This window comes from Amblyomma americanum, chromosome 3, assembly GCF_052857255.1.
Source record: "Amblyomma americanum isolate KBUSLIRL-KWMA chromosome 3, ASM5285725v1, whole genome shotgun sequence".
Classification (NCBI taxonomy): Eukaryota; Metazoa; Arthropoda; class Arachnida; order Ixodida; family Ixodidae; genus Amblyomma; species Amblyomma americanum.
This window is the reverse complement of record NC_135499.1, coordinates 190,655,143-190,680,964: the sequence shown is the minus strand read 5'-3', so window position 1 is coordinate 190,680,964 and position 25,822 is coordinate 190,655,143. Positions and strand designations below refer to the sequence as shown.

The 25,822-nt window shown below is 46.7% G+C and overlaps 1 protein-coding gene across 1 annotated transcript in view; it reads right to left on the bottom strand.

Moving 5' to 3' along the window:
- Nucleotides 1-2,944: 2,944 nt before the first annotated feature.
- Nucleotides 2,945-25,822, bottom strand: part of MED14 (mediator complex subunit 14) — an 81,379-nt gene continuing 58,501 nt past the window's right edge. The window contains exons 27-36 of the mRNA XM_077659322.1: nucleotides 24,516-24,633; nucleotides 22,454-22,738; nucleotides 19,917-20,067; nucleotides 18,675-18,902; nucleotides 18,044-18,294; nucleotides 17,084-17,266; nucleotides 12,151-12,258; nucleotides 10,795-10,917; nucleotides 5,557-5,743; nucleotides 2,945-3,121 (exon numbers count right to left, since the gene is read on the bottom strand). Of these exons, the coding sequence (XP_077515448.1) occupies nucleotides 3,060-3,121; nucleotides 5,557-5,743; nucleotides 10,795-10,917; nucleotides 12,151-12,258; nucleotides 17,084-17,266; nucleotides 18,044-18,294; nucleotides 18,675-18,902; nucleotides 19,917-20,067; nucleotides 22,454-22,738; nucleotides 24,516-24,633 (1,696 nt within the window). The 3' untranslated portion in view covers nucleotides 2,945-3,059. The remainder of the gene's footprint in view (nucleotides 3,122-5,556; nucleotides 5,744-10,794; nucleotides 10,918-12,150; nucleotides 12,259-17,083; nucleotides 17,267-18,043; nucleotides 18,295-18,674; nucleotides 18,903-19,916; nucleotides 20,068-22,453; nucleotides 22,739-24,515; nucleotides 24,634-25,822) is intronic.

Below are 25,822 nucleotides of genomic sequence, written 5' to 3'. Positions count from 1 at the left end.
AGCATTTGCCCAACTCATTTCGTTGTAAAAATTTAATCCCTAGAGCAGCCATGCGAGCTTTTTTTAGTGCTCCGGTCAGCCACTTTTCTTTTAAACTCAGACATTTGATAATGCTGAATTCAGTTGTTTGTGGAGCTTTCTAGGCAATGGAACACCCAGTCACATTTTTGACATTATTACGTGCTACAAAGTGCAGTCACTAAAGCAGCCCAGGAAGGTGGGAAATGTCACTATGATGCAATGTACCATGTTGTTTTTCGTTTGCCCACTGAAAAGCTCTTCTCTCGGCCTCTGATCAATGTGTTAGTGTGTGGTGGGTTAGGTAGCTAAGCATCACTCCGCCTCTGCTGCTCTACTATAAACATAGATTTAAAGTTAAACATTACAGAATTAATAAACCAAAACTGAAAGCCACTAAGTCATGCCTGGTACACTTCGTAATTTCGGGCACTAGCCTGCGTGAAAAACCTCTCCGTCACTTTGTCAGACTGTTCATGACAAATGTGCCAACTTCTGTAAGTTACTGTAGTACTCCAGCACATACCATATTTACTTGCGTAATTTGCGGCTTCAAAAAACTCTACAAAGGTCATAAGGCGGAATGGTATATCGCTGCGTATAAGTCGATCCCGCAACTCGCATCCCTCACTGTCCCCCCCAAAAAATTGACTTTAAATAGAAGTCGACGCAGACCGACACCTGCGCCCGCCCCAGATCAATGTTATGCAGTTCTCCACGTGATGGCATAACGGCGCGTACGCAGCTCAAAGCAATAAATGCAGAACGGTACAATCGAAAAGCCAGCAGTCAAAGGCAAATGGAGACACAAGGCGATATAACGGTGCCCTCACATGCGGCCCGGCTGAGTAGCAGCAAACAGCATAACCAATGGTTTGGTAGTTTCGGATTCTGGCACGATGCACGCTTTGGAGATTACTGGAAGTTTGCTCTTGCAGCCATTTGTAAGGGAAAGCGACCGGCGGCACGAGCAAGCAGGGTAAATGGTGCGCAATTGATTTTTAGCACGAAAGCACTACTTCACTACTAATCTTGAAAAAGGTCAGTCTGTCTGGTCTCTGAGATGCCTGCAGAAATTAAATAAATAGTGCCGCGACAAGGTTTCGAACCCGTCGCGGCGTGAACAATCAGCTTCGCTGGCCACTGCACAAGAGCACTATGCTATCGCTACAACCGATCACCCCTCACGTTAAACACTCTCACGCTGTGCATTGTACATCGTCGTCTTCATCAACCTCCATCTGTGCACAAAAGTCACGAAAGGAAAGGAAACGCACCTAACTGGCTCAGTGGACACCTCAATCGTGCTTTGACCTACGTGGCGGTAATGACAGAGAGATGTGCGCTGCTTGCGTTTGCATTGACAACATTTTGGCAGAAACACAACACTGGAGCAATATAGGCCGCAGGTGTTCTATGGATTCATTGGCGATGGCGTTGACAACGTAAACTCCGTTAATTCTGAGGAAAGAAAAGGTCCACAACTGGCTCCCTAGGTCAATGAAAAGCTCAATCGCACTTTCAGGTATGTGGCAGAGGTGTCCACTTGCAAAAAACTGCTTTCGCACAAAATTTCGCCCTTAGCAATGCTAAACCAGCAACAACTTTTTTACCGGAAGCAATTTAAGAATGAATTACCGACTTTTTTTGACACCACTCACTAATCACCTTTCGCAGCCGCACGCGGCAGCATGGCCTCGCTGATCTTCACAAGCCTGCCCTGCGTGCACCCACGTGCACGCTGGTATACTTGCGCAGCAGGGAGCACAAAATATGCTAATAAAATTTTTTTTTTTTCATAAATCCGGGTAGAGAGTTTGGGGTGCGCAAATTACGAGGGTAAATATGGTACGTCGACAGATCACCGCCAATATTATTCCCACTTCTCCTTTGATGCCCTCACCTATCATTCATTTCAATTGGTGACAAGGCTACTCAAAAGTCACAAGATGTGACAGGCTTGGGGTAGGTGGGAGATTGCAGAGCTGACTCTCTATAATTTGAACTTAAACAGCACAATATTTTTATTAATTATGTGGAATTCAAATTAAGGGGAGAATTTTGATATACTTGATGCTGACAGGACCAAAGTGTTAGCCAGATGTTTGAATTAGGCAGTTTATAATTAACGAGGATCCCCTGTACCTCCTTACTCTCACTGATATCACTCAAGGTGGATTCACACAATGAATGAAGCTGCGGATGAATCCGTGACGTCATGTTAAGTCAGAGCACCCTTTACGCTCTACAAGTGTTCACACAACGAATGAAAATAGCAGAACCCAAAACGAGAAAGCGTCGTCCTTTATCCGGCCACGTCGTCCACGAACACTAATGACGTCAAGACACGTGATGCACTACTCGTCCTCGAAATATGCGATTCAGTTTGTCATATGAATCCGCCTCCACCAACATGCTTTTCGTTTTCACTGCCTTCCCATTCTGTTAGTCAGACATTTCCAAATAAATGTATGATCCATTCCTGTCTCATAAGGTGCTTAGTAACTTCCAGGAATATGAGCACCGGAGCTAACACAGGCAATGCCAAGTGGCAGTAGAATCTTGATGATACAATCCCGGTTGATACGAATTCTTAAATGGTTTATGGCTTATGGGGATTTAACGTCCCAAAGCGACTCAGGCTATGACGAACGCCGTAGTGAAGGGCTCCGGAAATTTCGACCAACACAGCGTCGATGTCATGAGTCGGCAGTCACATGTGGTAGTAGGTAAACCTAGTCAGCCAGAAACGGATCAGCTCAAATTCTGCATACAAATTGTGTTTGTTTCGGATGATATGAATATTTTTCGTGAATTCGCATGATCGAGACTCTACTGTAGCAACAAATAAAAAGAACTCCCTGCAATTCTCCAGCAAATGCACAAAAGAAGACCCATATGGTACATTCTTTTTTTGTTAAAAGTGTGAACTCAAAACATGAGATTTAATATGATGTTAGATTTCCCCCCACCCCGACTTGCATGTGCATTACACTTGCATCTCCTTTCTTCATGCGACTGAGCCCTGCAGGATGAATGCTTCACTGTGGTGGAATGGTGAGACTGGTGAGAATTTCTCGTATTGATGGGAAGATGCAGCATTCTGAAAAGAGAGAGTGGAGACACTGAATAAGGAAAGAGAAACCAAACAGAATTACGGAACACATAATAAGAATACAATGCCTAATATGTAAAACATAAAAAACATCAGAATTTTATTTTAGACATGGGTAGATTTATACTAAGATCTAGTCATAGACTGGCCCCCAATAACTGCAAAACCACTAGCATCATAATGAATTTAATTGGAGAAAACCTGGGCAATGGTCATCTGATTCTGGCATGAAACAAGGCACCGGCCATTTTTCACAGCTGCACCAAATGATCTACTGCGTGCAGACTGTCAGAAATGTCAAAGCAGAGCAAAGCACGGCCTCTTTCATGGTGCGATGCAGTAGCACTGGAGCCTCCTCACAACGTTAGTGCATTAAGGAAGCCCCACCACACAAACTGTAAACAGCACGTGACAAGCGTGCAATTACAACGTATTGCTGCACATCGTTGCTGCGGAGTGCTGCCCATTACAGTAGCTGGGTTCATTGCCCCTGCATCCTTCGCCGCCCTTTTTTCAGATATAATGACTGATTGTTACACCACAAAAAAAAAAGATTGTTTCTGGTCGGCTAGCACACGAAAGTGATCACCTTCACAAATGACTGTGCATTGTGAAGGCTCGAAGGTGGCCAGACAACATGGCTTTCTGCAGCGGTATTGTTGGCATGGCTCTATACCTTTTTTTTCTGTGTTTATAGCCGGGTTTGCACATTGACCTGATCGTGATTCAAGTATTTGTCAACCCCAGAATAAGGAGAGCACGATTCTGGAAAAACATGTCGACCAATATGCGCGAGTAATTATGGCAAGCTCTTGTATGAGCCCTAAAGATCCCTGAAATATTTCTTGCTTCAAGCCCGGAACTGAGAATTTTTTTCTTGCATGAAAAGCTTTGAAAAAGCTGCACAGCTTTTCATTACAGATTTTGCTTGCTGCATTCAGGTGGTCACCTAAGGCACAATCGTATAATGCGCCATTGATGACCATGATGCAGATCGCACTTTTGTAGGTCAGAATCAGCTCAACTGTACATTCGGCTGAGGCACACCAGGTCAGTTCTTGGATCTTGCACTGCAATGCTGCCATTCATTTAGTGCATTTTTGCCACCTGTGCAATTAATTATTCAATCTTTTGAATCATGCACCACACTGAATAACACTAAGATTTGCCCGAAAATTACTAGACTAATACCCTGTAGCTTCCTCTTCTGGATGACAAAGTAAGAAGACAGTAGGCGCACCATGTTCAAACTCAGATAAACCATACTTTCGATTAATTCAAACAAATTTAAAACTTTTGGTTGCTCAGTTATATTTTCAAATATTTTCAATGCACTTTAAAGTTGTTCAACTCGTGCCATGACTTCACTTAATTTAGACCGGTCTTGCTCTAGCGCACCTGGCGCGCGAAAAAGTGGCGGCTGGTGTTGGCTATGTCAGATTAGCGGCACCACATCATTTGAAAAGGCGCCTGTTGTACCTCGACACGGCAGGCGATCCTCCAAATATTCTTCCTCTAGCATGAACTGCATGGAGTACTGTTGCCTGCCTGCAAAAGCTCTGATGTGTGTGCAAAGGCAAGTGCGACATCAATGGGAGGGCCCCTGTCGCTGTGCAGTTTCCTTCTCTGAGCTTCGCTACTGGAACATGATGATAGCGGCTACTGGACACGAGTCTCGCCATTCTGGCCCCAATGTGCGTTCCCCTCATTTGCATCCACTCGATTCTTCCAGTTCTTCCTGTGCGCTGAAACTGCGCACATATCACCCACTGTTAACTGTTTGTGCAGCGAAGCCTCCGCACATAGACATTGCCACCTGTTAGCGGCTACAATTCTGCCGCATCACACCGCCAAAGAGGCTATGCAAGCCTTTAGTATTTTATGGTAGGCCTGTTTCGACACTCCCAAGAATGCGCAAGCAGTAAAGAATGACTGAAGTGCGAAAAAAATCATTGTTGCCACACGGTTTTCACCCAGAAGACAACCATAGCACATTTCTTGACAAATCTACTATGGTGTGAGAGGACTTTTGGCACTGTTTTGAGGGGCCATTTGAATTTAGGTGCTTTTTCCAGTGCCTTCAAGTCCCAATTAAAGTTGTTTTACACCAATGGGGCAGAGCTGTTTAATCGCACTTAATTTAGAAACTAGCCACGGTGTTTATGTTTGAAACCGTAGAAAACTGACTGATTTCGAGGTGTGCAAAATGTAGCGTGACACAAGAAACAACATTAATTAACTCAGAATTGTACAAAAGTTGCCACTGCCCATAGCTGGCGCTAAACCTTCCCTGCTGGCACCTCCGCCTGTATCCTGCGTCAGGAAATCAGTTACAGCAGACGCTCGGATTTTCAAAACTGGCATGATAAGAGAACTCTCCAAAAGAAGTGGGAGAGGGAAGCAGCATAGGTTGGTCAACTTACCATTGGGCGGTGCAAACTCGGCAAAGCGGCGCAGCATAGCATTGATGATGGTGACAGGTGCATTGGGCTGTGCCCCAGGGGCCTCCAGCCGCTTGTCGGCCACTTGCATCACATTGGCGCTCAAGTCGTACACCACGGGAACCGCTATGTGTGATGGTTCACCCGGCACCAACCGGCTCAGCTGCAACTGCAAAAGCACAGGCACCGCATAAGTGAATTAAATGTGTCACTGGGCCAGCTGGAATTCTACTACTGTGAGGAAAAGCAGCACAAACACACATCTCACAATGATCCCATGTTGCTGTTCTTCATTCTGAAATTTAAATACACTCACTGCTAAGAATATCAAATCTTTGTTCAGATTTCAAACTGGGTAAAAATATCAGTGATTGAGAAAGACAGTCCACATAATTAAAATGTTTCTTAATTTCCTTTAACTCTTTCGTCACCATGGGAAAAATGACTGTTCGTGACAGGTCTCAGACATGATATTTTCCTGCAAAATATGTGAAGTGTAAAAAAACGCTTTATGCATGAAAATGATAGCAATGGAATGTACTTTCTTAAGAGATTTATTTCAACACAGATACTTGGTGTGAATATTGCAAAAAAATCAGCAAGCACACAAAAAAAGTTGAAAGTTAAGAAAAAAAATGCAGTTACAAGATATCTTTTAAAGAAAAAATATTATAAACGTTCTGGAACATACAAAATGTTTCAAACTTTTTTTACAGACTAGCCAAATTATAACTGAAACCTTTTAGCTAGAAATTTTTTTCCGACACATCATGAAAAAAGGCTGTTTTCAGTGTCCTTGACAAATTTTTCACTCCAAGCAAAAAATTTTCAAATTAAAATGTAAATCATCAAACTATAGCCTGACAAATGTACTTTTCGATACAGTAGCTGACCGATTTTTTGGACTCAAATAATTCGGACTTGCACGATATTTCGGACTTCGCTGAGGAACCGTCATGCCCCTCGCTCGGGAACCTGTACAGGCGCGGCCAGAATAATACGGAGCACAGGAACGGTCGCAGAACTGCGGAGAACTGCTTATGCGCGCTACCTAGCATGAGCGTCGTGAACTATGCGAGTCGGCACGTGCAGAGCAGCGCCGGGGCACGGACCCACTTTTTTGCCGCAGGCCGATTGGCATCACTGCTTAATGTATAGTCTGCATGCCTGCAGCAAAGGAAAGGTAAGGCTGTGTGCTTCGTAGCGCAGCACAGCTTGGCGATCGGCACTCGGCATCGACTATAAACTCAGCCCGCTTGGAGGAAGGCATCACCTGGTGGAATTGCTCGGAACAGCTCAGCATCTTTCGAGTAAAGATAACACCAGGGTTGAAGCAAAGATTGGGGCTCGGTAGCGGGTACCCTCGCTGCGCGCGGAGAGCCAAGTGTTTCTGTCGTTGATAGGTGGCGCTTAGATGCAGTTTCTCCTAGATGCGTCGCCTGTCGTGTACTCCGTATTATTCTGGCCAGGCCTGTACATTTTCACGGCCGATATTTCGGACTCTCTGGAGTCCAAAAGTTAGATTTCACGGACTAAAGCAGACGTCAACAATATCATGGATATCAGTTTTCAACCGAATGTTCGTATTTTTGGCCTAATATAAACGTGAGTGGGTATCGCTGCCACAACCTACCCGTTCCTCACCACCGTGAAAAGTGCCATCTTGGGTTTAAACGGAGTCAACAGGCGCCATTGGCGGGTTCTGATGGGAGTGAATCACAAGGACTGACCTGGATAGGCTTAGCTATTGGTTCTTGATCGCTTCCATTTGAGATGACCTACAAATAGCGCGCGATTGCAAAAACAGGACAGCTGCAGTGTCTGCCACAGCTTGGATGACGCCACCTGCAGACTGGCGGGGCGGGGCAGCAGATGAGGGAGGAAGGATTAGGGGGGGAGGGGGGTACGCTCGGAGGAGCTCGCGTCTGCTCACTTCTTCCCGTGGGTTGCCTCTCGGTCTTCGCGAGCATCGTTGCCCATGCAAACTGACTGTTCTTGCTTCGCGTGGTGTGTGCATTCGTTCGCGGCAGACCTGCGGCCGCATCGCACTGTCTGGTATCATGACGTGAGGCGGTGCGGACATGACCGAAGCATGACTGTGGCTCAGATACAGTCTAATATATCGCTTGCAAGCAGAACAAGGGCCCAGAGAATTTTGCAAATTTTAAAGATGGTTTCTGGCAGCAAATAATAATAATAATTGGTTTTTTGGGGAAAGGAAATGGCACAGTATCTGTCTCATATATCATTGAACACCTGAACCACGCCATAAGGGAAGGGAAAAGGAGGGAGTGAAAGAAGAAAGGAAGAAGAGGTGCCGTAGTGGAGGGCTCCGGAATAATTTCGACCACCTGGGGATCTTTAATGTGCACTGACATCGCACAGCACACGGGCGCCTTAGCGTTTTTCCTCCATAAAAACGCAGCCGCCGCGGTCGGGTTCGAACCCGGGAACTCCGGATCAGTAGTCGAGCGCCCTAGCCACTGCACCACCGCAGCAAGCTTTCTGGCAGCAAAGCTTTTTTTTTTTTTATGTTCACGAATTTTTAAGGCTGTTCGATTATTCGGACCATTTTCTGGGTCCCGCCGAGCCCTAAAAATCGGTCGGCGGCAGAAAAAAATTGTAGAAACACAAAAAGTGTATTCGCTATACGAATGATGACCTACTGACATGAAAATTAAAAAAAGGCGTTACAGGGAAGCCTCATTATAGCGAATAGGTAAAAAATCGTAAAATAGTTCGATACAGCCGACATTCGTAATCTAAAACTCCATCAAGAACTCAAGCTGGAGAAGCAAAATTTGATCAACGAAAGAACAGCAACCAGGAGAGACCTTTTGCATAGCTTTAGTACTGTTTCCAAGCAGCTCGCAGTGATTACGGATGCCACACAAAACCAAGCAACAAATGTCATTCAGTTTGGCTTGCACTGCAGCACACGAAGGTGGAAGGTCAAACACCAACTTGGATGGCTTCCTCGCATCACAACGGTGACATGCAAAACATCAGATGCCAGGATGAAAGCTATTGCCGTTTTCACCACCTATGGTACATGACGTTCGACTTGAGTAAAGGACGGCTGCTGGAAACCTACAATAATCGACCATGTCGCTGGTTCCAGGGCACTCTCTATGGGCAAGAGATGCGCAAACGGGTGCCGACTGCCTGGCTACCAATTTTTCTCGCCGCTATATCTTCTGCGGCGCTGTTGGCAAATGCGAGATAAAGCGCGGACCGTGGCTGTAATGCTTGCCTTACCACCACTAATCACCCATGTAGCGAGGCAAAGCCTGGCGCCTCCCATCCAAGTGGGCATAGCTTGGCACTCAACAGTTCGATATATCCGTTTTATGACAAGCTGCGTTCGATATATAAAGTAAGAAATGCATGTGTTTGCTGAATTAGGAACAGTTCAATACAGCCAATAATTCCTAATATCCATGTTATTTACCATGAAGTTTGACTGTAAATTGCTAGAAAATGATCTACAATGGTTTGGTTTTACACGAAACTATTTCGGAAGTCTTTTTGGGCAATCTAGGACCAGTCAGACAAGATCCACAGCTTTCACAAATGGCTTTAAGCTATTACGGGCCATCAGACCGAGCCATCAGACTGGGCCTGAAGTCGATTCTTTTTTTTGGTAGATGGAAGTAAATCTTGCCGGTATGATGTAGAGACACTTCAGAAACCAGGAATATCATTCATGACATCAGCGAGATGCGCAAACCAGTTACAGGAACGAACAACAGGCAAGGAGCAGGAAATGAAATCTATAAGCAAAAAGGTGCACAATTTTCGTGCTGAGGTTGCGTGGTTTCTTCGTCGGAATCAAAATCCGACATATCATTGTCAGAATCACAGCTACTTGACGCATCAAAAAAATCTGCTGCAGCTGTAGCAGAATTGCAAAGTGGGATTTTTCCCGACAGTGCGCCATCCCTGCAGTTGACACTGTGCTGCGAGTGCACTATGCCGGAAGCTCAACTACAAGGGCTTTTCAAAAATTGCAGCCTTGTGAGAAAAACACAAATTACACATGAAACATAAGTAGAGAGTTTAAACAAGCTGAATTCCAATGGCAGATAGCGAGCACTCCACCGGATCACAAAAAGAGCAAGTAGCTCCAGCAGAGATCGCTCCCTCCCATTTTGCGAATGGAATGCATGTGCTCCTGCAGGGGCAATTTAGTGCAAGAGAAGCTCCACGTTCAGGCAACATGGCAGCACCCATCGCTTCACCACAGATTCGTCCTCTCCGCCACTCTTTGTCTCTCACATTCACGGCAAACGAAAGGCGCGCGATGCTTTCGCTTCGTCTGGAGTTGCCCGCACCGCGAAATTTTAACGGTAAAATGCTCAACATTTTCAGACTGCTTCCATATTTACAGAGCTGGTAGGCTTAACGAGTACGCGTTGTGTGACGTCAGAAAGCGCGGAAGGTTCAAACAGGTCAATGATTTTGGTCTAGAAAGTGGTCACAAAGAATTGACATTCTTTTAAGACAGTTTTTTTTATATTTATGCGGACGCAAACAAAAGGAGAAGTAATTCTATTTGGGAAATTTATCATGGTGCATTTAGGCTGAGACGGCACTGCGCGTGGCTAACAATCCAAAAAAAAAAAGGTCAATAACATTCCTTGTATGTTGCCTGGATCACCACGTACCAGTGGAGCGATGACTGCAAGGAAGTAGCCGTAGACGGTCACGACGAGAAGCAGACACAGGGGAAAGGAAAATGTCACGTGGGGTTCCGGTCAAATCTCAGCGAAGCAAATATCGCTGCTCCACGGAGCGATCCGGCATTGACATCTGATCCTGACCTGCCATTGTAACAGACAATTCGCACTCCCATTTTGCCATTGGAATACGACTGCTCCAAACAGAGCAGAAAAACTTGACCTGGATCTGCCATTGGAATTCAACATGAACAACCCACTTGATGGCACAACAAGTCCTTAGTGGCCCACGCAGCACTGAAATCGCGCTTCCAATCCGTTGATCACTGGTGATCGATGTCCGGCTGATTGACACAGCCTAGAAGACTTTCTCTACTCCTAGCAGACAGCAACACAGCTAGATGCATACAGGCCACTGTGAAAGCACTTGTAGCTCCCACCATTAACATCAATGCTTGGCCAATTAATGCACACCACATGCTTCCAGGATAAATAGCTGGAGCTACATGACACAGATGTCGAGGAGCAGCAGCACACTTACGAAGAACAACATCTTGTTCTTGATCATGACGATTGAGCTCATTCCAGAGGGCGCAATGGGTGGCGCGGCAGGCGGAATGGTCAGGCACAGCTGCATACTCCACTTCATGTTCCGGTCTGGGGCCTGCAAGGACATTAAAGACAGCATCTTTTACATTTACAAACAACTTACTACGGTTGTTCTGAGGAATACTTTTACAAGGAGCAGTAGGAACATGCAATTTCATGACAAGAAGTACAGCAGACCCTCGCTGTTACATTCCCAGGTGCTACATTGGCGTGAGCCAGTCCCGTCCAAGCTCCCATAGAAACCCTTGCAACACAGACTCAGCTGTTATGTCACCATTGTGGCAGTGCTCCCACATTCTATGTTGCAGTGTAGACCACTTATAACGTATGTTGCGGGGGCTGCGAAAATCCGCACTATAAGTGGTACCACACTACAACAAAAACATTGTTTTTTTCAGGTCAAAATACAAGTCAGATGAGTAGCTTCCTTTTGAAAAATGCTTTAATTATCGCTGTACAAAACGCAACCCATCGAGTCCAGTGCATGCTTAAATTAGTTTTAGCATGCCGCACGCAGCGCGGCTGCAGAAGAGTGCGATAGAAGCAATCTCATCTCAAAGTGGGGTGAGGGGTAGATGGACACGTGGTGCAGACACGACGATGACTGCCATTCCTTAAAGAATCAGCAGCATAACCAGCTGAGCGATTACGGAAGACAACATGCTTGAAGCAGTGCCTTTTACTGGTGAAAGAAATCCGTGTATAAAGCGCAAAATGTGAATTGAAAAAGCATAACCTAAGCAGCAGAGTGTCAGCGATCATGGAAACTAGTCATGCTGTAGCATTTCCGTTGGATCGACCATCGATTGCCGCATAACTTTTTGTTGTGTCTGCTTTGCGTAGTAAGTGGCAGTAAGCCTAAGAAACCCCCGGTGACATGCAAGGAAGCACAACTTGCTGTTCCACACGGTCACTGAGCAGACTTCAAAACCGTACTATAACCGATATTTCGCTTCAAGGAACAGCATATTAAATGATATAACTTTACATTGAGCCCTATGAGAAGCAAATCGGTGGTCAGCAAAAGCCGCATTACATCAGGTCCCGCACCATAAGCGGTTACGTTATAAGTGGTCTCCACTTATTGCTTCACGATCTTTATGTACATTTTTTCCACGTGCGCTTCTTGGCTGGTATAATTTTTGCTCAGTCACGTAAAATACTTGACAGTGGGATTCTCCATATGTACTACACTGACAGCGATGTTCTGCACAAATTTACTCATGCACAATCCGTTTCAACGGTGTGTGTAACTATGCGGAAGCTCTCCAGGGAGACGGCTACTCACCAGCTCCAACCTCATCAGCTGAACAAAGTCCTTGAGAATGTTCAGTGGTGCATTAAGCAGTCTTGTAAATGACATGAAGGCATTGGGCTTGTATGGGAAGCTCGCCACCTTTGACAAAGAAAGGAAGTACAAGACAGCATTTAGGTCTTCTGTGCACAAGTAACATGAAAAAGCTCTTTCCTTCATTAATGCAATTCAAAAAATATTCCAGTGCCCCACAAGAAGGTGCAGTGGAATGACATGTCTGAGAAGAGTAAGTCCAGAAGTGAAGAATAAGCAAATACAGTAAAACCCATCTAAGTAAAGTAACTCAGACCAGCAAAAATTTTTAAAATCAATTGCTGGTAATGACATGGCTCTGAGGCTGCTCTCTGGTTATTAATTGGCTACTACTAAGCACAAAGTGTTGTCTATACAAAAAACACTCAGAAATATTTTCCACCCTGCTCTTATCATCCCTTTATATGAAAATTATTCTTTTCACTTATCACATTTAGTGTTACAGTCAAACCTCGCCACAACGAACGAACTTTCCACCACGCCAAAGTATTTTCAATTCCCTATCAGCATACCATACAGGGCAATGCAATTATTTTCCCCCACAACGAACCAATTTGGGAGCAAGGTTCCAATTCAACGAAATTTTTCCGAGTAAGCGGCCAAAAAATTTTTTTTTTTTGCGTCCACACGAGCCACGTCTCGTTAAGTTTCACCAAAAACGGCTGCCGAAGACAGTTTGCACTTTCAATAGCCCAGCTGACATTCCCTGGAGAATTGCAATTAATGTGCAGTGCAGTCATGTGCGCATAAACGAGCACTGCGGCACGCGACTGCCTGCGATGGTCTTGCCGACAGCCCGGACTCCGTGCTTGCAAACCGCGGTCATTGGTGCCCAGTGGCTTTCGGCTTTTTCGCTCGCTTCGCTGACGAAGGCATAATGGAAATTAGTTTACAGCGGCCATTTCAATGTGAAGAAATCGTTTATGGTTTATGGTGTAAGGGGGTTTAACGCCCCAAAGCAACTCAGGCTATGAGAGACGCCGTAGTGAAGGGCTCCCCACGTGGGGTTCTTTAACGTGCACTGACATCGCACAGTACACGGCCCTCTAGAATTTCACCTCCATCAAAATTCGACCACCACGGCCGGGATCGAACCCGCATCTTTCGGGCCAGCAGCCGAGCGCCGTAACCACTCAGTCACCGCGGCAGCCTGTGAAGCAATCGTGTCAGAGGAAATCGGCGAAAATGTTGAACGTTATATGATAACCGGTGGCTACTTTCAGAGCACTTCTTTGCGGAGCACAGGCGTTAGGCCTAGCAATACCGAGCAAGCAATACGCAACGATCTGCTGTCGCCTGGCGCGCCGGAGGGAGGCACGTCGTTGCAAGAAGCCTGATGCCGGCTAGGGTGCACTCTAGCCTCGCCTTTGCGCCACAGACGAGCATCGCGATAATGTTCCCCCCCCCCCCCTCCCTGTCTGGTGCACTCTGGCACTGACTGAATACAGCCACTGCGAGTGTTGGTGGTTCTTGGCGGATGTCTCAACAGAACAACACTCCGGCGGTATGTGCATACCGCGCATCGCAAACCGTAAAACGTCTTCAAAGAATCAGAGAAACTACATTTCTAGTACGTCGTCTAAAGGACTAATTCCGAGGTGCAAGTGACCGCTACTAAACGCGCAGTGACGCGGGTGCACGCACGCGTAGTCTGCACCAAAATGCCTCCAGGCAGCACCGTTTAAGTATGGGTTCACGCACACGATGAAAGTAAGAGCACATCTGAAACGTGTTCAGGAAAAAAATATTAGTTTTGACAGCAAATATAGCGGGTGCGTTTATTACATGATTCTGAGATTTTCAGAGTGCCAAGAAAATCACGACCAAAACTGACAAATTTTTGTAAAATAAAAGTTGTTCATGAACTATCCGGTCCAAATTGTCAATGTTTTGGCCCAATCTCACGCCAACAAAGCTTCTGCTTCAAAGAAATTTTTTGCGGGTCCCATGAATTTCGCTGAAGCGGGATTTGACTGTATCACGTTTTCATTTACATCCTGTGGAAGCATAACTACAACGCTGCCACGAATATGTGGAAGTACTGTATTTGCACAAATATAACACTGCCACGAATATAATACAAGTTTGATTCCATGTGAAAACCAAAGCTTTGCATGAACACGGCGTCATCTTCCACAGCCTCAGCATCATTTAAGAGGCAATAGTCAAGAAACACGCATGACAATGTCAAGCACAACAAAACCAGCCACACAATGCCGCCACACCTCCACTGCTTGCCACCTTTTCCCCATGCTGCATGCCGTTATGATGTGAACATTCGACCTCTTCTTCCCTTCCCTGCTTCTCATAGCATTTTTACTGGCTTGCCTTTCTCAGCAACCCCCGCCGCCCATTTCCAGGTTCATAGCCAGCTTTAATTTTTTTTTTTTTCCGAGCACGTCACAAGCTTTGCCTTTAAACCCCAAGACCTTCAAAAAGTTGGCTTCTCTTTGCAGCTCTCAACCTTGGTGGTGAAGCCATTCAAAGAGCGACATTTTATCATCTTCAATACAGTAGAACCCCGCTGTTACGTTCCTCACCGCTGCGTTTTCCCGACTGTTACATCATTTTCGTCCGGTCCCGGCATAGCTCCCATAGGATCCAATGTATTGGGTACCCCGCTGTTACGTTGTAGCTGTGAAAACATTCCCGCATGATACGTCGCAACCTGGCACCCCGAACCCGGCCGGGCAACGCACGCCAACCGCCATTTTGACGAGTCTTGGCCAGGCTTGGCTACGGAATTGGCTACAAGACCATGGCCTCCGAGATCATTCCCTTGCACGCGCGTGGGTAATCTCGGAGGCCATAAAAAGCCGCACGCGAGTTGGAGAGATTGCCACTAGATGGCCACTGCCTCGTCAGCCGAAGCGAGTAAAACCCGCGGGCCCGCAGCAATCCAGTCTTTCTTGTTCGTGCGGTTCAACCCATCCAAGTCGTCCGTGTCCTTCCGTCAACAGCTACGCTGCCTACGCCTCGTCAGGCCTCACTAATCCAGTCTTTCTCGTTTGTGCGGTTCAACCCATCCGAGTCGTCCGTGTCCTCCCGTCAACACCTACGCTGCCTACGCCTCGTCGGGCCTCACTAACACCGCGAGCGACTTGTCGTCCTTTGATGGCATCGCGCAAGCGCAAGGCGCTTTCCCTCGAGGAAAAGCTGGATGTTCTCAACGCAGTCGACAGGCAGCCAGCGTGGACTGCAGTGAGCGCGTCAACTGCACAGCACTGCTTCGCGCGGTGTGGCCTTCGCATGGACGGCGGAGAGGAAACTGCCATGGAAGCTGAAGAGACGGAAGTAGCCTCTCATGATCAAGAGCTGAGTGAAGCTTTGAATGCGCTGGGTGCCACGGGAGTCACGTATGACGACTACGTCGCCGTGGATGCTGCTGTCGTGACGTCCGAGTGTCAGAGTATCGCCGAGATCGTTGCAGACTCAATCGCGAGTGAAGCCTCAGACTGTGATGACGACGAGGAGCACGAGCCGCATGATTCCGGGCAGTTGGCGGACCCGAGCTTTGGAGAAGCCGTCGCGGCTCTGGACCTCCTCCGCAGGTACGTCGCACCTCAAAGCGACGCTGAGAGCAATGCGGCTTTCCAGGCCATCGAGAAACGCGTGGTGTTTTCCAGCGAGTGGAAAAAACGGCAATCGACCATTCTCGATTTTTTTAAGACCTAAGCTCACTTGATGTCGAAATAAATTGTTTCAAGGCAAAGCTGCACTGTTTTCATTCATTTTCGGACCTTTCCTCACTGTTGCGTTTTCCCCAGCTGTTACGTTTTTTTTTCACGGTCCGGTGAAAAACGTATGAACGGGGTTCCACTGTAATCATTTGCCTCAAAATGTTGGCATCGCAATCCTAGCCTTCATGCAAGCAGCGATATCATCATTCTGCGGGAAGTATGTCGCCATGGCCAAGTGCTTTTTACTATAGCCGTTTGTTTGAAAAAAGTAAAAAAAAATGGTGGTGGTTTAGCTCTGGTTAAACCTGGAGTTACGCGATAGCTACAGCTGGCCGTGTGGAACTTGGTCACGTGACACCAACCACGTGATCAGCCACGGCGCCGCGCTGCCGGCAGCTGCTCCGCACCACGTAACCACCCACGTAGCTGAAGGCTCGAAATGCTATTGTAATGTAGCTATCGTTACAAAAAACCTTTACTATAAACGAAAAAGTGGACAGTCGTCTATGGAAGGTGAAATGGGACTGCAAGTTTCACTTTGCTATATCAGAGTTTCTACTGTATCCGAGTTTGCTATAGTGAGGTTCTACAGTTTCACCACAAACTCCAAGAAGCAATTCACAAACTCGACTGTTGCTCTGTCCTCCTACTAAACCAAAGTAGCCTAACAGCTGAGCTTCAGCTCTTTCACATATTTCTAACAACTAGCTATGGTCAGTGGCGAATGACAGAGTTGTTGACAGTATTACACACAGCATAAAACAAAGATGGTATTCCACAAGACAGCTCTGAGTAGTTAGCCTCTGCACAAGATACATCAGGTAAAGCTTGAGAAACAGCAGACAGTTTTTGTGAAAGCTGCTAAAAGTCTCCCAAATGGCCCCCCGACCCCCTCTGTTTGGAATGCAGTGGTGTAAATTCACTGAATGACTGCAGGTCCTTTATCAATAAGTAATGGGGTAGGTACAAGGCCCCTGTGGAGGTAGAGAGGGCAATGGTAGATGGCGCTTAGTTCACTTAAATACAGACGGCACCTCAGAGAAGGCCTAAGTCAGTCCATGAGTAACTTTAAAAAACCAGTCCCAACAACCCAGTGACGTCACCGGCACATAATAGGTAGATATGAAGCCAAAGGGAAAAAGAAGAAAGAAAAGAGAAACAGTTCCCATAAATGTAAAACATAGGAAGTGCACCTTGGTGTCAAAGTATCGTTCCAGCAGCTGGAGTTCCTCAGGGGCCCACTGATCGGGTGGCCCAGTCTGGGAGAGCTTGAGGTGAAGCGACTGCAACGTGGTGGGGTTCAGGCTCACACGGCACTGCAGTGTTTCTGCCCTGAACTGGATCACTCCTGGCTCTGCCGGAGCCAGCATCGTCATCTGCAACAATGTTTCAAGCGTTCCCTCAGCTGATTCCATGGCTACGAGACAAAATTCGTGCAAGTATATGATAAGAATGTGCATAAGAGGCAAGGTGCCAGATGCAAGGGGAGCACAGGAACATGCAAAGCAAGCAATCCAGACACATTTCATGAAACGCAGAGCACGCTAACACTGTACTAAGTTGTTTATCCATGCCAGAAGTTCTTGCAGCTAAAACAAAACCTGTCTCAACATTTGGCATGCCAGTGTGTTCCATGTCTGCAAGCCTGCAGAGTGCCGCGAACAGCTCACAGCTGCTCAAAAGCTGTTGAGTTGCCATGAGTACTAATGCTAGAGCTCATAAGTGACACCTTTATACACGAGTTACTGCAAACTAGCTGCAAATGCCCGGATTTTCAAGTGGAATTCCATAACTGTTGCTAGAGGCCCTTCTTTGCTCATTTTCCTCCCAATATTTATTCATTTTTTTCCCATTAGTTGACCTTTGTTTTTGTTTGTTTTTCCTCCCTTTCCCTTCATCTGACTGCCTCATTTCGAGCTGACTACTCCTGAATGACCCCCCGCTCTCTGAACGTGATCGCAGAAAACACAGATCACTGAAAGCACGATGCAACTGCTTCAACACAGCAACAACAATTGCACCATCCACACTTTCCATACCACTGCAACTCCACCCTCTTTCCACTCCCCTCCCCCAATCCTCCACCTGATCCATTCACTTGCCTAGCATGCCTAGCCACCAAGCTGGGAGTTCCGAACTACTACTACACTCACGCTGTCATCTCCCTGGACCACACGATGCAGGCTCTTGCGCATGAAGACACAGCCGAGGAAGCGTTCCAGCGGAGAGCAGTGTGGGGCCAGGGCCCCTCCTCCCATCAGTGCACCACCTCCCATGGGCCCACCATGGCCTGCCCCGCTCTGACAGGCCAGGTCGAGTGCCTTGTGCGACAGCAGGGTGGGTATGGCAGCTGCCCACGACCGCTGTGGAAGCACTCGTGCCGCGCCACCAGGAGCTCCTAGCCCTGCAAGGGCAAAGTGAACGAAAAGTATATCTGTCTTATCTTCACATACAGCACGATGCTTGCAAACTACAGTACAAACAACATCCCAGCATGTCAAATCATGCAACATTGCAGTGGCTCGATATACCGATCAAAAGCAACAGCAAATACAAAGGTACTATTTTTTTGTTGCTGGCAATACTGATGCACTTAAAGTATTGTGCACGTACAGGCAACCACATCCATGTTTGCAGTTAACGAGTGCAAAAGGAATACAGCAAACAATGAAAGACAGATGAAATCTTAAGAAAATAATTAATTAAAAGTATTTCCAAGGTGTACACATGTCCTTCTATGAGAAGAACGAGCATGGATGAGACCGTACATAGTGTCTGGCTCACCTTGAGGTGGCAAAGGTGGCTTGTGGTCGAGAGGTGCACCCGTCTGAGGGCTGTGCAAGGGAGCGCCACCGACCGATGGGGGTGCATGTGGCGATGGTGCCAAGCGTGGAGATGGGCGTGGAACTGATGGGCTTCCTGGCCACGTGCCAGGGACTGGTGACGATAATGACATGCTGCCAGTTGAGCCCCCTGGCGTTGGAAACGGAGACCCACCTTCTGGGTGGCTTCCTGCAAAACGAAGCATAGGAACAACCTTGCAGCACGGCAAGTGCTTAAAAAGCCACAAAAGGCCCAATCGGTAAATTTCATTACAGCGTGGATAATTTTAATTAAAAGGAATACCAAGTGAATGTCCTTATCTAACAGTGTGTTTATGTTTCATGTGTTTTTACAAAGGTCCCTCTGCTTTGCAAACACTCTCTTCCCTTCTGTTTTTCCCTGATGAAATGTACAGAAGGCCTCCTGCAGTTAGCGGCTTTCATTCCAGCTTCCCCATAAAGTGACAGAGCATGAGCAAGTTTAAACCTCTCAAAACTTCCAAATTTTAGCCTTCCTCATGTGCCTTTGGATAGAGTGGGCATAACATTTCATTATGTGCAAGTTTGAGCACTATTACTCATATGTCATTATGCAAATATTTGTTTGCAAGTAGTTTCCAAAAGAATGAATGCGCTCCTACGTGGGGCCAAGGCCAAATTTTAATTTCAGATTTATTTCACCTTAAGATTTCTAACTGTCATATTTTCATGTTCTCTCTAGCAATTTTCCTCTGCATCATTGCAACATCTTCCAGCAGTCAGGTCATATGGCACAGCATAGCAACTGGATACCGCATTACGTTGCATCATGTGTCAAGCTCAGTGGTACCTACAGCCCAAGTTGAAATCAAAAGAGCAAAACCTGCAGTGAAATTTCTTATAGCACTGCAAGAAGACACCGCTAGAAATACATGGGAACCATGAAAAACCTAGAAGTTTTCCCAGCAATACGATAGTGAATTCCTTTAAGCTCCTTCCTATCTGACAACATGGTTGATCAACAAGCCGGCAGAAGGTGCAGTAATGCCGACAGGCCGCGTTCACAAAATCAAATTATTTTCTGTTTTAACTATGCAATTTTGCGACAAAGGCAACACGGTATTGATCTGTGATATAAGTGATAAGACAAGCTGCTTATCAACATATCCACGCCACACTTCTTGCAATGTCTGCGAGTGCTCTATGGCAAAGAAACAGCACCCACCAGCCTGCGATTGAGAGGAGGTCATGTAGCCCTGCGTAGCAGGGCTGGGCATGGGCACTTGTGATGGTGACGGGGCCAGGAAAGAAGGCGACGGTGCATGGAGGGGGTTCACAGGGGAGCCAGCGCCAAAAAGATGCCCAGGGCTTTGTGCCTGCACAGAGATCACCAGAGGTTACCTAATTTGTCACAGCCCTCCCTCCTATAAAAAGCCTCATTAAGATCGCCAAAAAAAGATATCTGCTACTGCTGCTGCGGAGGTCATGGGTAAGCATGAATGAGATTATAAAAGGTGCGACCTACTGCAAGAACCCGCGCATAACATGGACCCATGTATATATGGGGTGTATAATCTGCAGATAGCAAAAACGACAAAGAAGTTTTCATCCTCGTATAATGCAAGTAGGAAAACTCACTGAAAGCATTTATATGCACTGCATTTCACGCTTTAAAGCGGTGACTCCATGCAGACCAACTAAGCGTACGTGCCGCAAGTCTGCATGCTCAGCGGAACCCTGCGCCAGGCGTCAATACGGGGCACGCATCTTTATTTGCCTGGTATTGGGTCACTAGCCCTCTCGTGCTAATGAGCTTGATTAGAGAATTTTGTGCCACAAAAAGAGCAAAAGAGCAAGCCGTCAGCTCGACTTGTTCACGAACACACTGAAGCCAAGCAACCTCCGACTGGTGTATGCTGGGGCGCTGCATACAACGCATGTGTGGCGCGGGTAGTGCAGGCGCTGAATATCTGGAAGGTACAGATCTGGGCACTGCATGCATGCGCAGACCAATTTCGGAATGAATGCAAACGTGCAGGCACATGGTTCGGAAGTGTCCGTAGAGTCAGGGCGTTAGCTATCAACATCATCGGGTGTACTGTCTACCGAGAGTCCTGTGTCAGGGATATTTATTCACAGGACTAGTCTTTGGTGCCGCAGAGCTCGTTTTATTTCCCACATTTCTTGAAAGCGTAACTGACGGGCTCCTCAGGAGTGCTGTAGGCAGGAATATAGGCAGGAAAGTGAAATAGTCAGGTTTGATACAGTAAATAAGTTTAAACCTTGGGTGGTCATTTTCTGTGTTGGATGGCGCACAGCTTTTCATCACCAAAAAGAAAGGCCTGTTTGAAACAGACGGGCACAGCAGCCTTCCAAGCGCCTGTTAAAGCTCAGAGTGACCGGATTTGAAGGCCCAGGCTCCTTCCCCAAGCCATCTACACCGAAAAGCCGAGCACTAGGTCGTGCAATAACCTTGTGCCCATTTGAAAAAAGACCAGTGGGTACCCAGCTGGCAATGGTAGTTGAACAAAAAAAAAGTGAGAATGAGCATATTAGTCAGTCCTACTCAAAACAATCCCCAGTGACAGACCAAAAGTGAAAAAATGTGGCTGCACAAAATGTTTTGAAATTGTCTCATTGAGATACTGGAGACAGAAAGAGTGTTAGGAAAAAAAATTCATGGTCGATTTGCATAGTTCGGCCAAATGCGAATCAGGCGCACTATAGCACTTTGGTTCTGGTGTTCAGATCCAGTGTTCACGGGTGCAGTTGTTCGGATTGCGCTATAATAGGTTAGCACCCATATATGTGGAATTGGTCATTCTCTACTTTATTCATAGATCCCTGGCAGCCGAGCACACCGCACCTGGCGTAGTGGTGCAGTTGTTAAGCAATGCGCCATGGCCGGCCTATCGCAGGTGCTGCCATCAATGGGACTTGGGTTGCTTGGGTTGGGTTCAGATCCAGGTTGCTCTTCTTGAGCAATCTCTAGCAATTAATCGAGCTGCTACCTGCCTGTTGGAGGTTGCCCAGCGTCACGCCTCATGGGCATCGATACGGGGCATGCATCTCCATGCTCATGATGCTGGCTCGCTCCACCTCTCAAGCCGACTAAAAAAATATCAAGCCGTGAACAAGAAAAGTTGGGGGAACCTGAAAGAGCTTCAAGCCATGAAAAAAAAAAGAGTCACTGAAAGCTGCGAGCTGCGCGGTCCATCGATTGTTGCGAACCAGCGCTCACTTCCGACACGCCACGGCGCGTGTAGTGCAAGCGCGAAATATCGAGCGGACAGTCAGCGCTCCGGACAGTCAGAGCTCGCGCTGCGGGCATGCACAAACTGGCTCCGACTAATACATGCAGAGTTGGCACTTATACATATATATGTGCACGCACGAGCCCTCACACACACCTGGGCAGGTTGCACACCACACAGTGGACAGGTCAGAAGCCTGCCAAAAAGTAGGTTTCAGGCTTCAGACAAACATGCACAACAGCTACATGCAGGGAATGCCCACTATAAGTGCTAACACACTAAAAATAAAGGCAGAGTATTGCATTCTTCCGGAATATAGAGGGGGTCGTGTAGCACATATTAGGAGCATAAATGCTCTGGCCAACGTCTCTGCCATAGCACATTTGATAGTGGAAATATTGTCAGAGACTGACTTGCACATCAGTCTGCTTTGAGCTGCCAAGTGAGGAGCGCTAGCCTACTGGCACACCAAACCGATCCTCCAAGACTGTTGTGACACGCATCCCACCTGAGACAGCACTGATGGATGGGGTGAAGCTGGCGTGTGAGGGTTAGAAGGAGGCGTCATGGGATGGTGGAAACGCAGTCCACCAGTGGCAGCGGCCACTGCTGCAGCCGCGGCTGAGGCGCCATCTTGCCCACGCTGAGCTGGGGAGTTGGGACGCAGACCAGGCCCCAGGAAGGAGTCCATGCCTTCTAGTGTAGGGATGGGTGACGGAGGGTTGTCATCCTCTGACTGGGAACGCCTCCGCAGCTGGCATGCGCTCTCATCTACAAACTTGCTCAGGAAGGCCTGCAAGAGATAGAGAGAAGACACAAACATCCTTCTCCCTTTATTCATTACAACACACACAAGGCCAGTCTGTTCAAGGCTGTCCCTGAGAAAGCCAAGCAAGTACCGACACATCAAAGCACACATTTGTTTCACAGTATGCCCGAACTGATCACTACTGCTTAGGGGCACCCTGGTCTGAAAAAAAATTTGATTAATGAAGTCACAATTCTGAAATCTTCGGGAAGCATGTTTTTGTGTGCCTTTTCTAAATCTGTCATTTAATTTCATGTAAAACATGTACTTGTGCACTTATGCAATATGTTATGTAAGTTTATGAAGAGAGATTTTAACAAATTTTGCTGCAAGGAACTTACTTAAATGCATGGCATTATTTTTTCGTGAAATCAAGGAAAGCGATGAAGGTAAAATGATCATCCTGCCTATCATAGAACTTGAGTTATAGGGTTTTTAAATTGCCACTTCAGAAACAGGGATATAAACTTTTCCTCACGTTTTTGAAGTGGGAACTTCAGAACTTCACAACGCCACTTCTATGATAGGCAGGATGATAATTTTACCCTTATTGCATTCCTTGATGCCAACAGAAACCAATGGCATGCATTTTCAGCAAGTTTCCTGCAGCAAACGAATCCAAACAATGCTTTCCTGCTGCGTCTCAGCTCTCCATGTATATTAAATGCATACCAGAGAGGTTTTGGGAAAAAATGCGCGATTCAGATAACTGCCAGTGGTTTGACAAAAGTGTCACTAGCATTTATGTTAAACACACACTTGAATAAAGTGTAATTTAGGTTTCAATCTAAATAAAGAAAATTGACAGGACAGTTACCACTCATTAACGAGATATTCAGTAGCAGCTGTTAAGGTATTTATACTTTACGAAATGTTATGGCAGAGCATATGACACCGACCTCACATCTGCATATAGCTCTAGGGCACTCTTTTTAGTTTTCAGCACATAGCCGCTTTTCGTCTAGGTCTCCTCTAGAAGCACAGTGCCACCGATCCTCTCCTTAGGCGGCGGGTTTTGCAGCAGCTGTTGCAGATGGACTGCGCTATATTCCTCCAGTCTCACCATACCCTTCCTCCTCCTTACAGGATAACCACGTTCTGGATGGTTACCGCGGTAAGCCTTTCTGCACTCTTGCCGTACTCTCCTTCTCCTTCTAGGGTACCTACCCTCCGGTTGGTTCCTATGGCAACCAGGTACCAGTTGCATGTTCTCACACTCTCGCCATACCCTCCTCCTTCTATGGTAATCATCCTCCGATTAGGAATTTCTCCACTTTCGCAAGACCCTCCTCCTTCCACAGTAACGATCACCTGGACGGTTACTGCTGTAGCAATTCCCTGGTTGCGCCTTCCTATGCTCTTGCCATAAAGACTCCTTCCATGGAAACCCACCTCGTCCTTCCAAGGGAACTACCTACCTTACGGGTGGCTTCCATGGCAACCACCGATCGCTTGCACCTTCTTACACTCTTGCCATACCCTCCTCCTTCCAGAGTGCCCATCCTCCGGATGGAGATTCCTCCGCTCTCCTAAAACCCTCCTCCTTCCTCGGTAACCACCCACCAACCAGTTACACATTTCTCCGCTCACGTCATATCTTCCTCCTCGCACAGTACCCACCCTCCGAGTGGTTCCCATGGCAACGCACCGGCTATTCTAATGACTACAAAATACTACACTATGCAAAACCCAGGAACAGGCACTTAACAGCTGTCACTGTAAAATAAGTCCACTCTAGAAAAATAAAGCATGATGCACTCACCCTCAGTCCCTGGATTGGGGTGAAGTCCTCGACAGCCTTGGTCTTGTCAAATTTGCTGTACGCCCCATCCCTGACTGCCACAAAGCCCTCTGGCCGACATTGGATGTCGAGGACGTAGCTGAAGGACAGAAGCTCAGGAATATACACATTTCTCAGAAAAAGGCCACTGAACTTCCATGTCACCCTGGTATTAATAAGGCTTGATCTTCATCATGCTACAGCGTACCAAATACCCTTCAATACCGCACACGGACTAACAAGATTAAACTCTAAGACATGCCTCTCAACATCAACTAATCATCTGATCATCAGTATCCTTTGCACACAACATGCGCTGCTTTTTGTTGCTAAAATATGCAGGACTCCTTGGAAGATTGCACACAGTATGGAAATGTGACAAAAATCAGCACACAGTTAATGTTATAGTAGTGAAGAGCGTCGCTGGCTATACGACCGAGCCAACTTATAATGGCCGCAGTTATAATGAACGCTCACTGATCACGAACTAGGGTGGAACGATCGTCAAAATATGTATTAGGGTTATATGGCACTGCCTGTCAGACAACGAACAACGATGGTCACACCACTCAGTCATAACGAACGAGGAGGATCCGCAAACTCGCTCCAGCAGTCGTAGAATGAGTGCTTACCCCCTAGCGCAGAGACCACAGAGCATTGCCCAGGCCTGTCATTTGCCCAAAGAAAAGTTCACCTCCCTCCCCCAAAAGAAAGCAAAAAATAAAGGAGGCACATTGAAACTGCAGTAAAAGCCAAAAGACTACACGGTCAGTCGGTGTGTGCATGTGTGCCGTCTAGGTGAACAAAGCATCTAAAATGGAAGGAGAAAAAGCAGCTCGGCTGCAGAGAAGGACTCGGCCAGGAGACACGACCATGCTGGTGAGCTTGGAAAGCAGCTTGATAGGGTATGCTCTAAGGAAACAGATGTGCATAACGGTCTTTTTCAGGAAATAAGTGCCACTTTTGTCTGACTGTATTTTTTGGCTGTAATATAGCCAGTCCACTTACTACAAACTTCGGATACAACAAACGCAATCCGCATGACCATCAGATTCGTTACAAGTGGTTTCGACTGTACGCACTACACTAACTAACCCTTTAGGACAATTTGGCAGGACAGTGAACTCGCGGTTTTTCGTAAGTGTGTGTTGTACCTGGCAGTGATTTCATAATTTCAGGTGAATTTAGGGTTCTTGTTGTCGCAAATAAGATTTTACTCCACATAGCAAACGCAATAATAACATTTTGCGAAACAGTGAGTGAGGTAGCATGTCATCCGCCATTTTTGT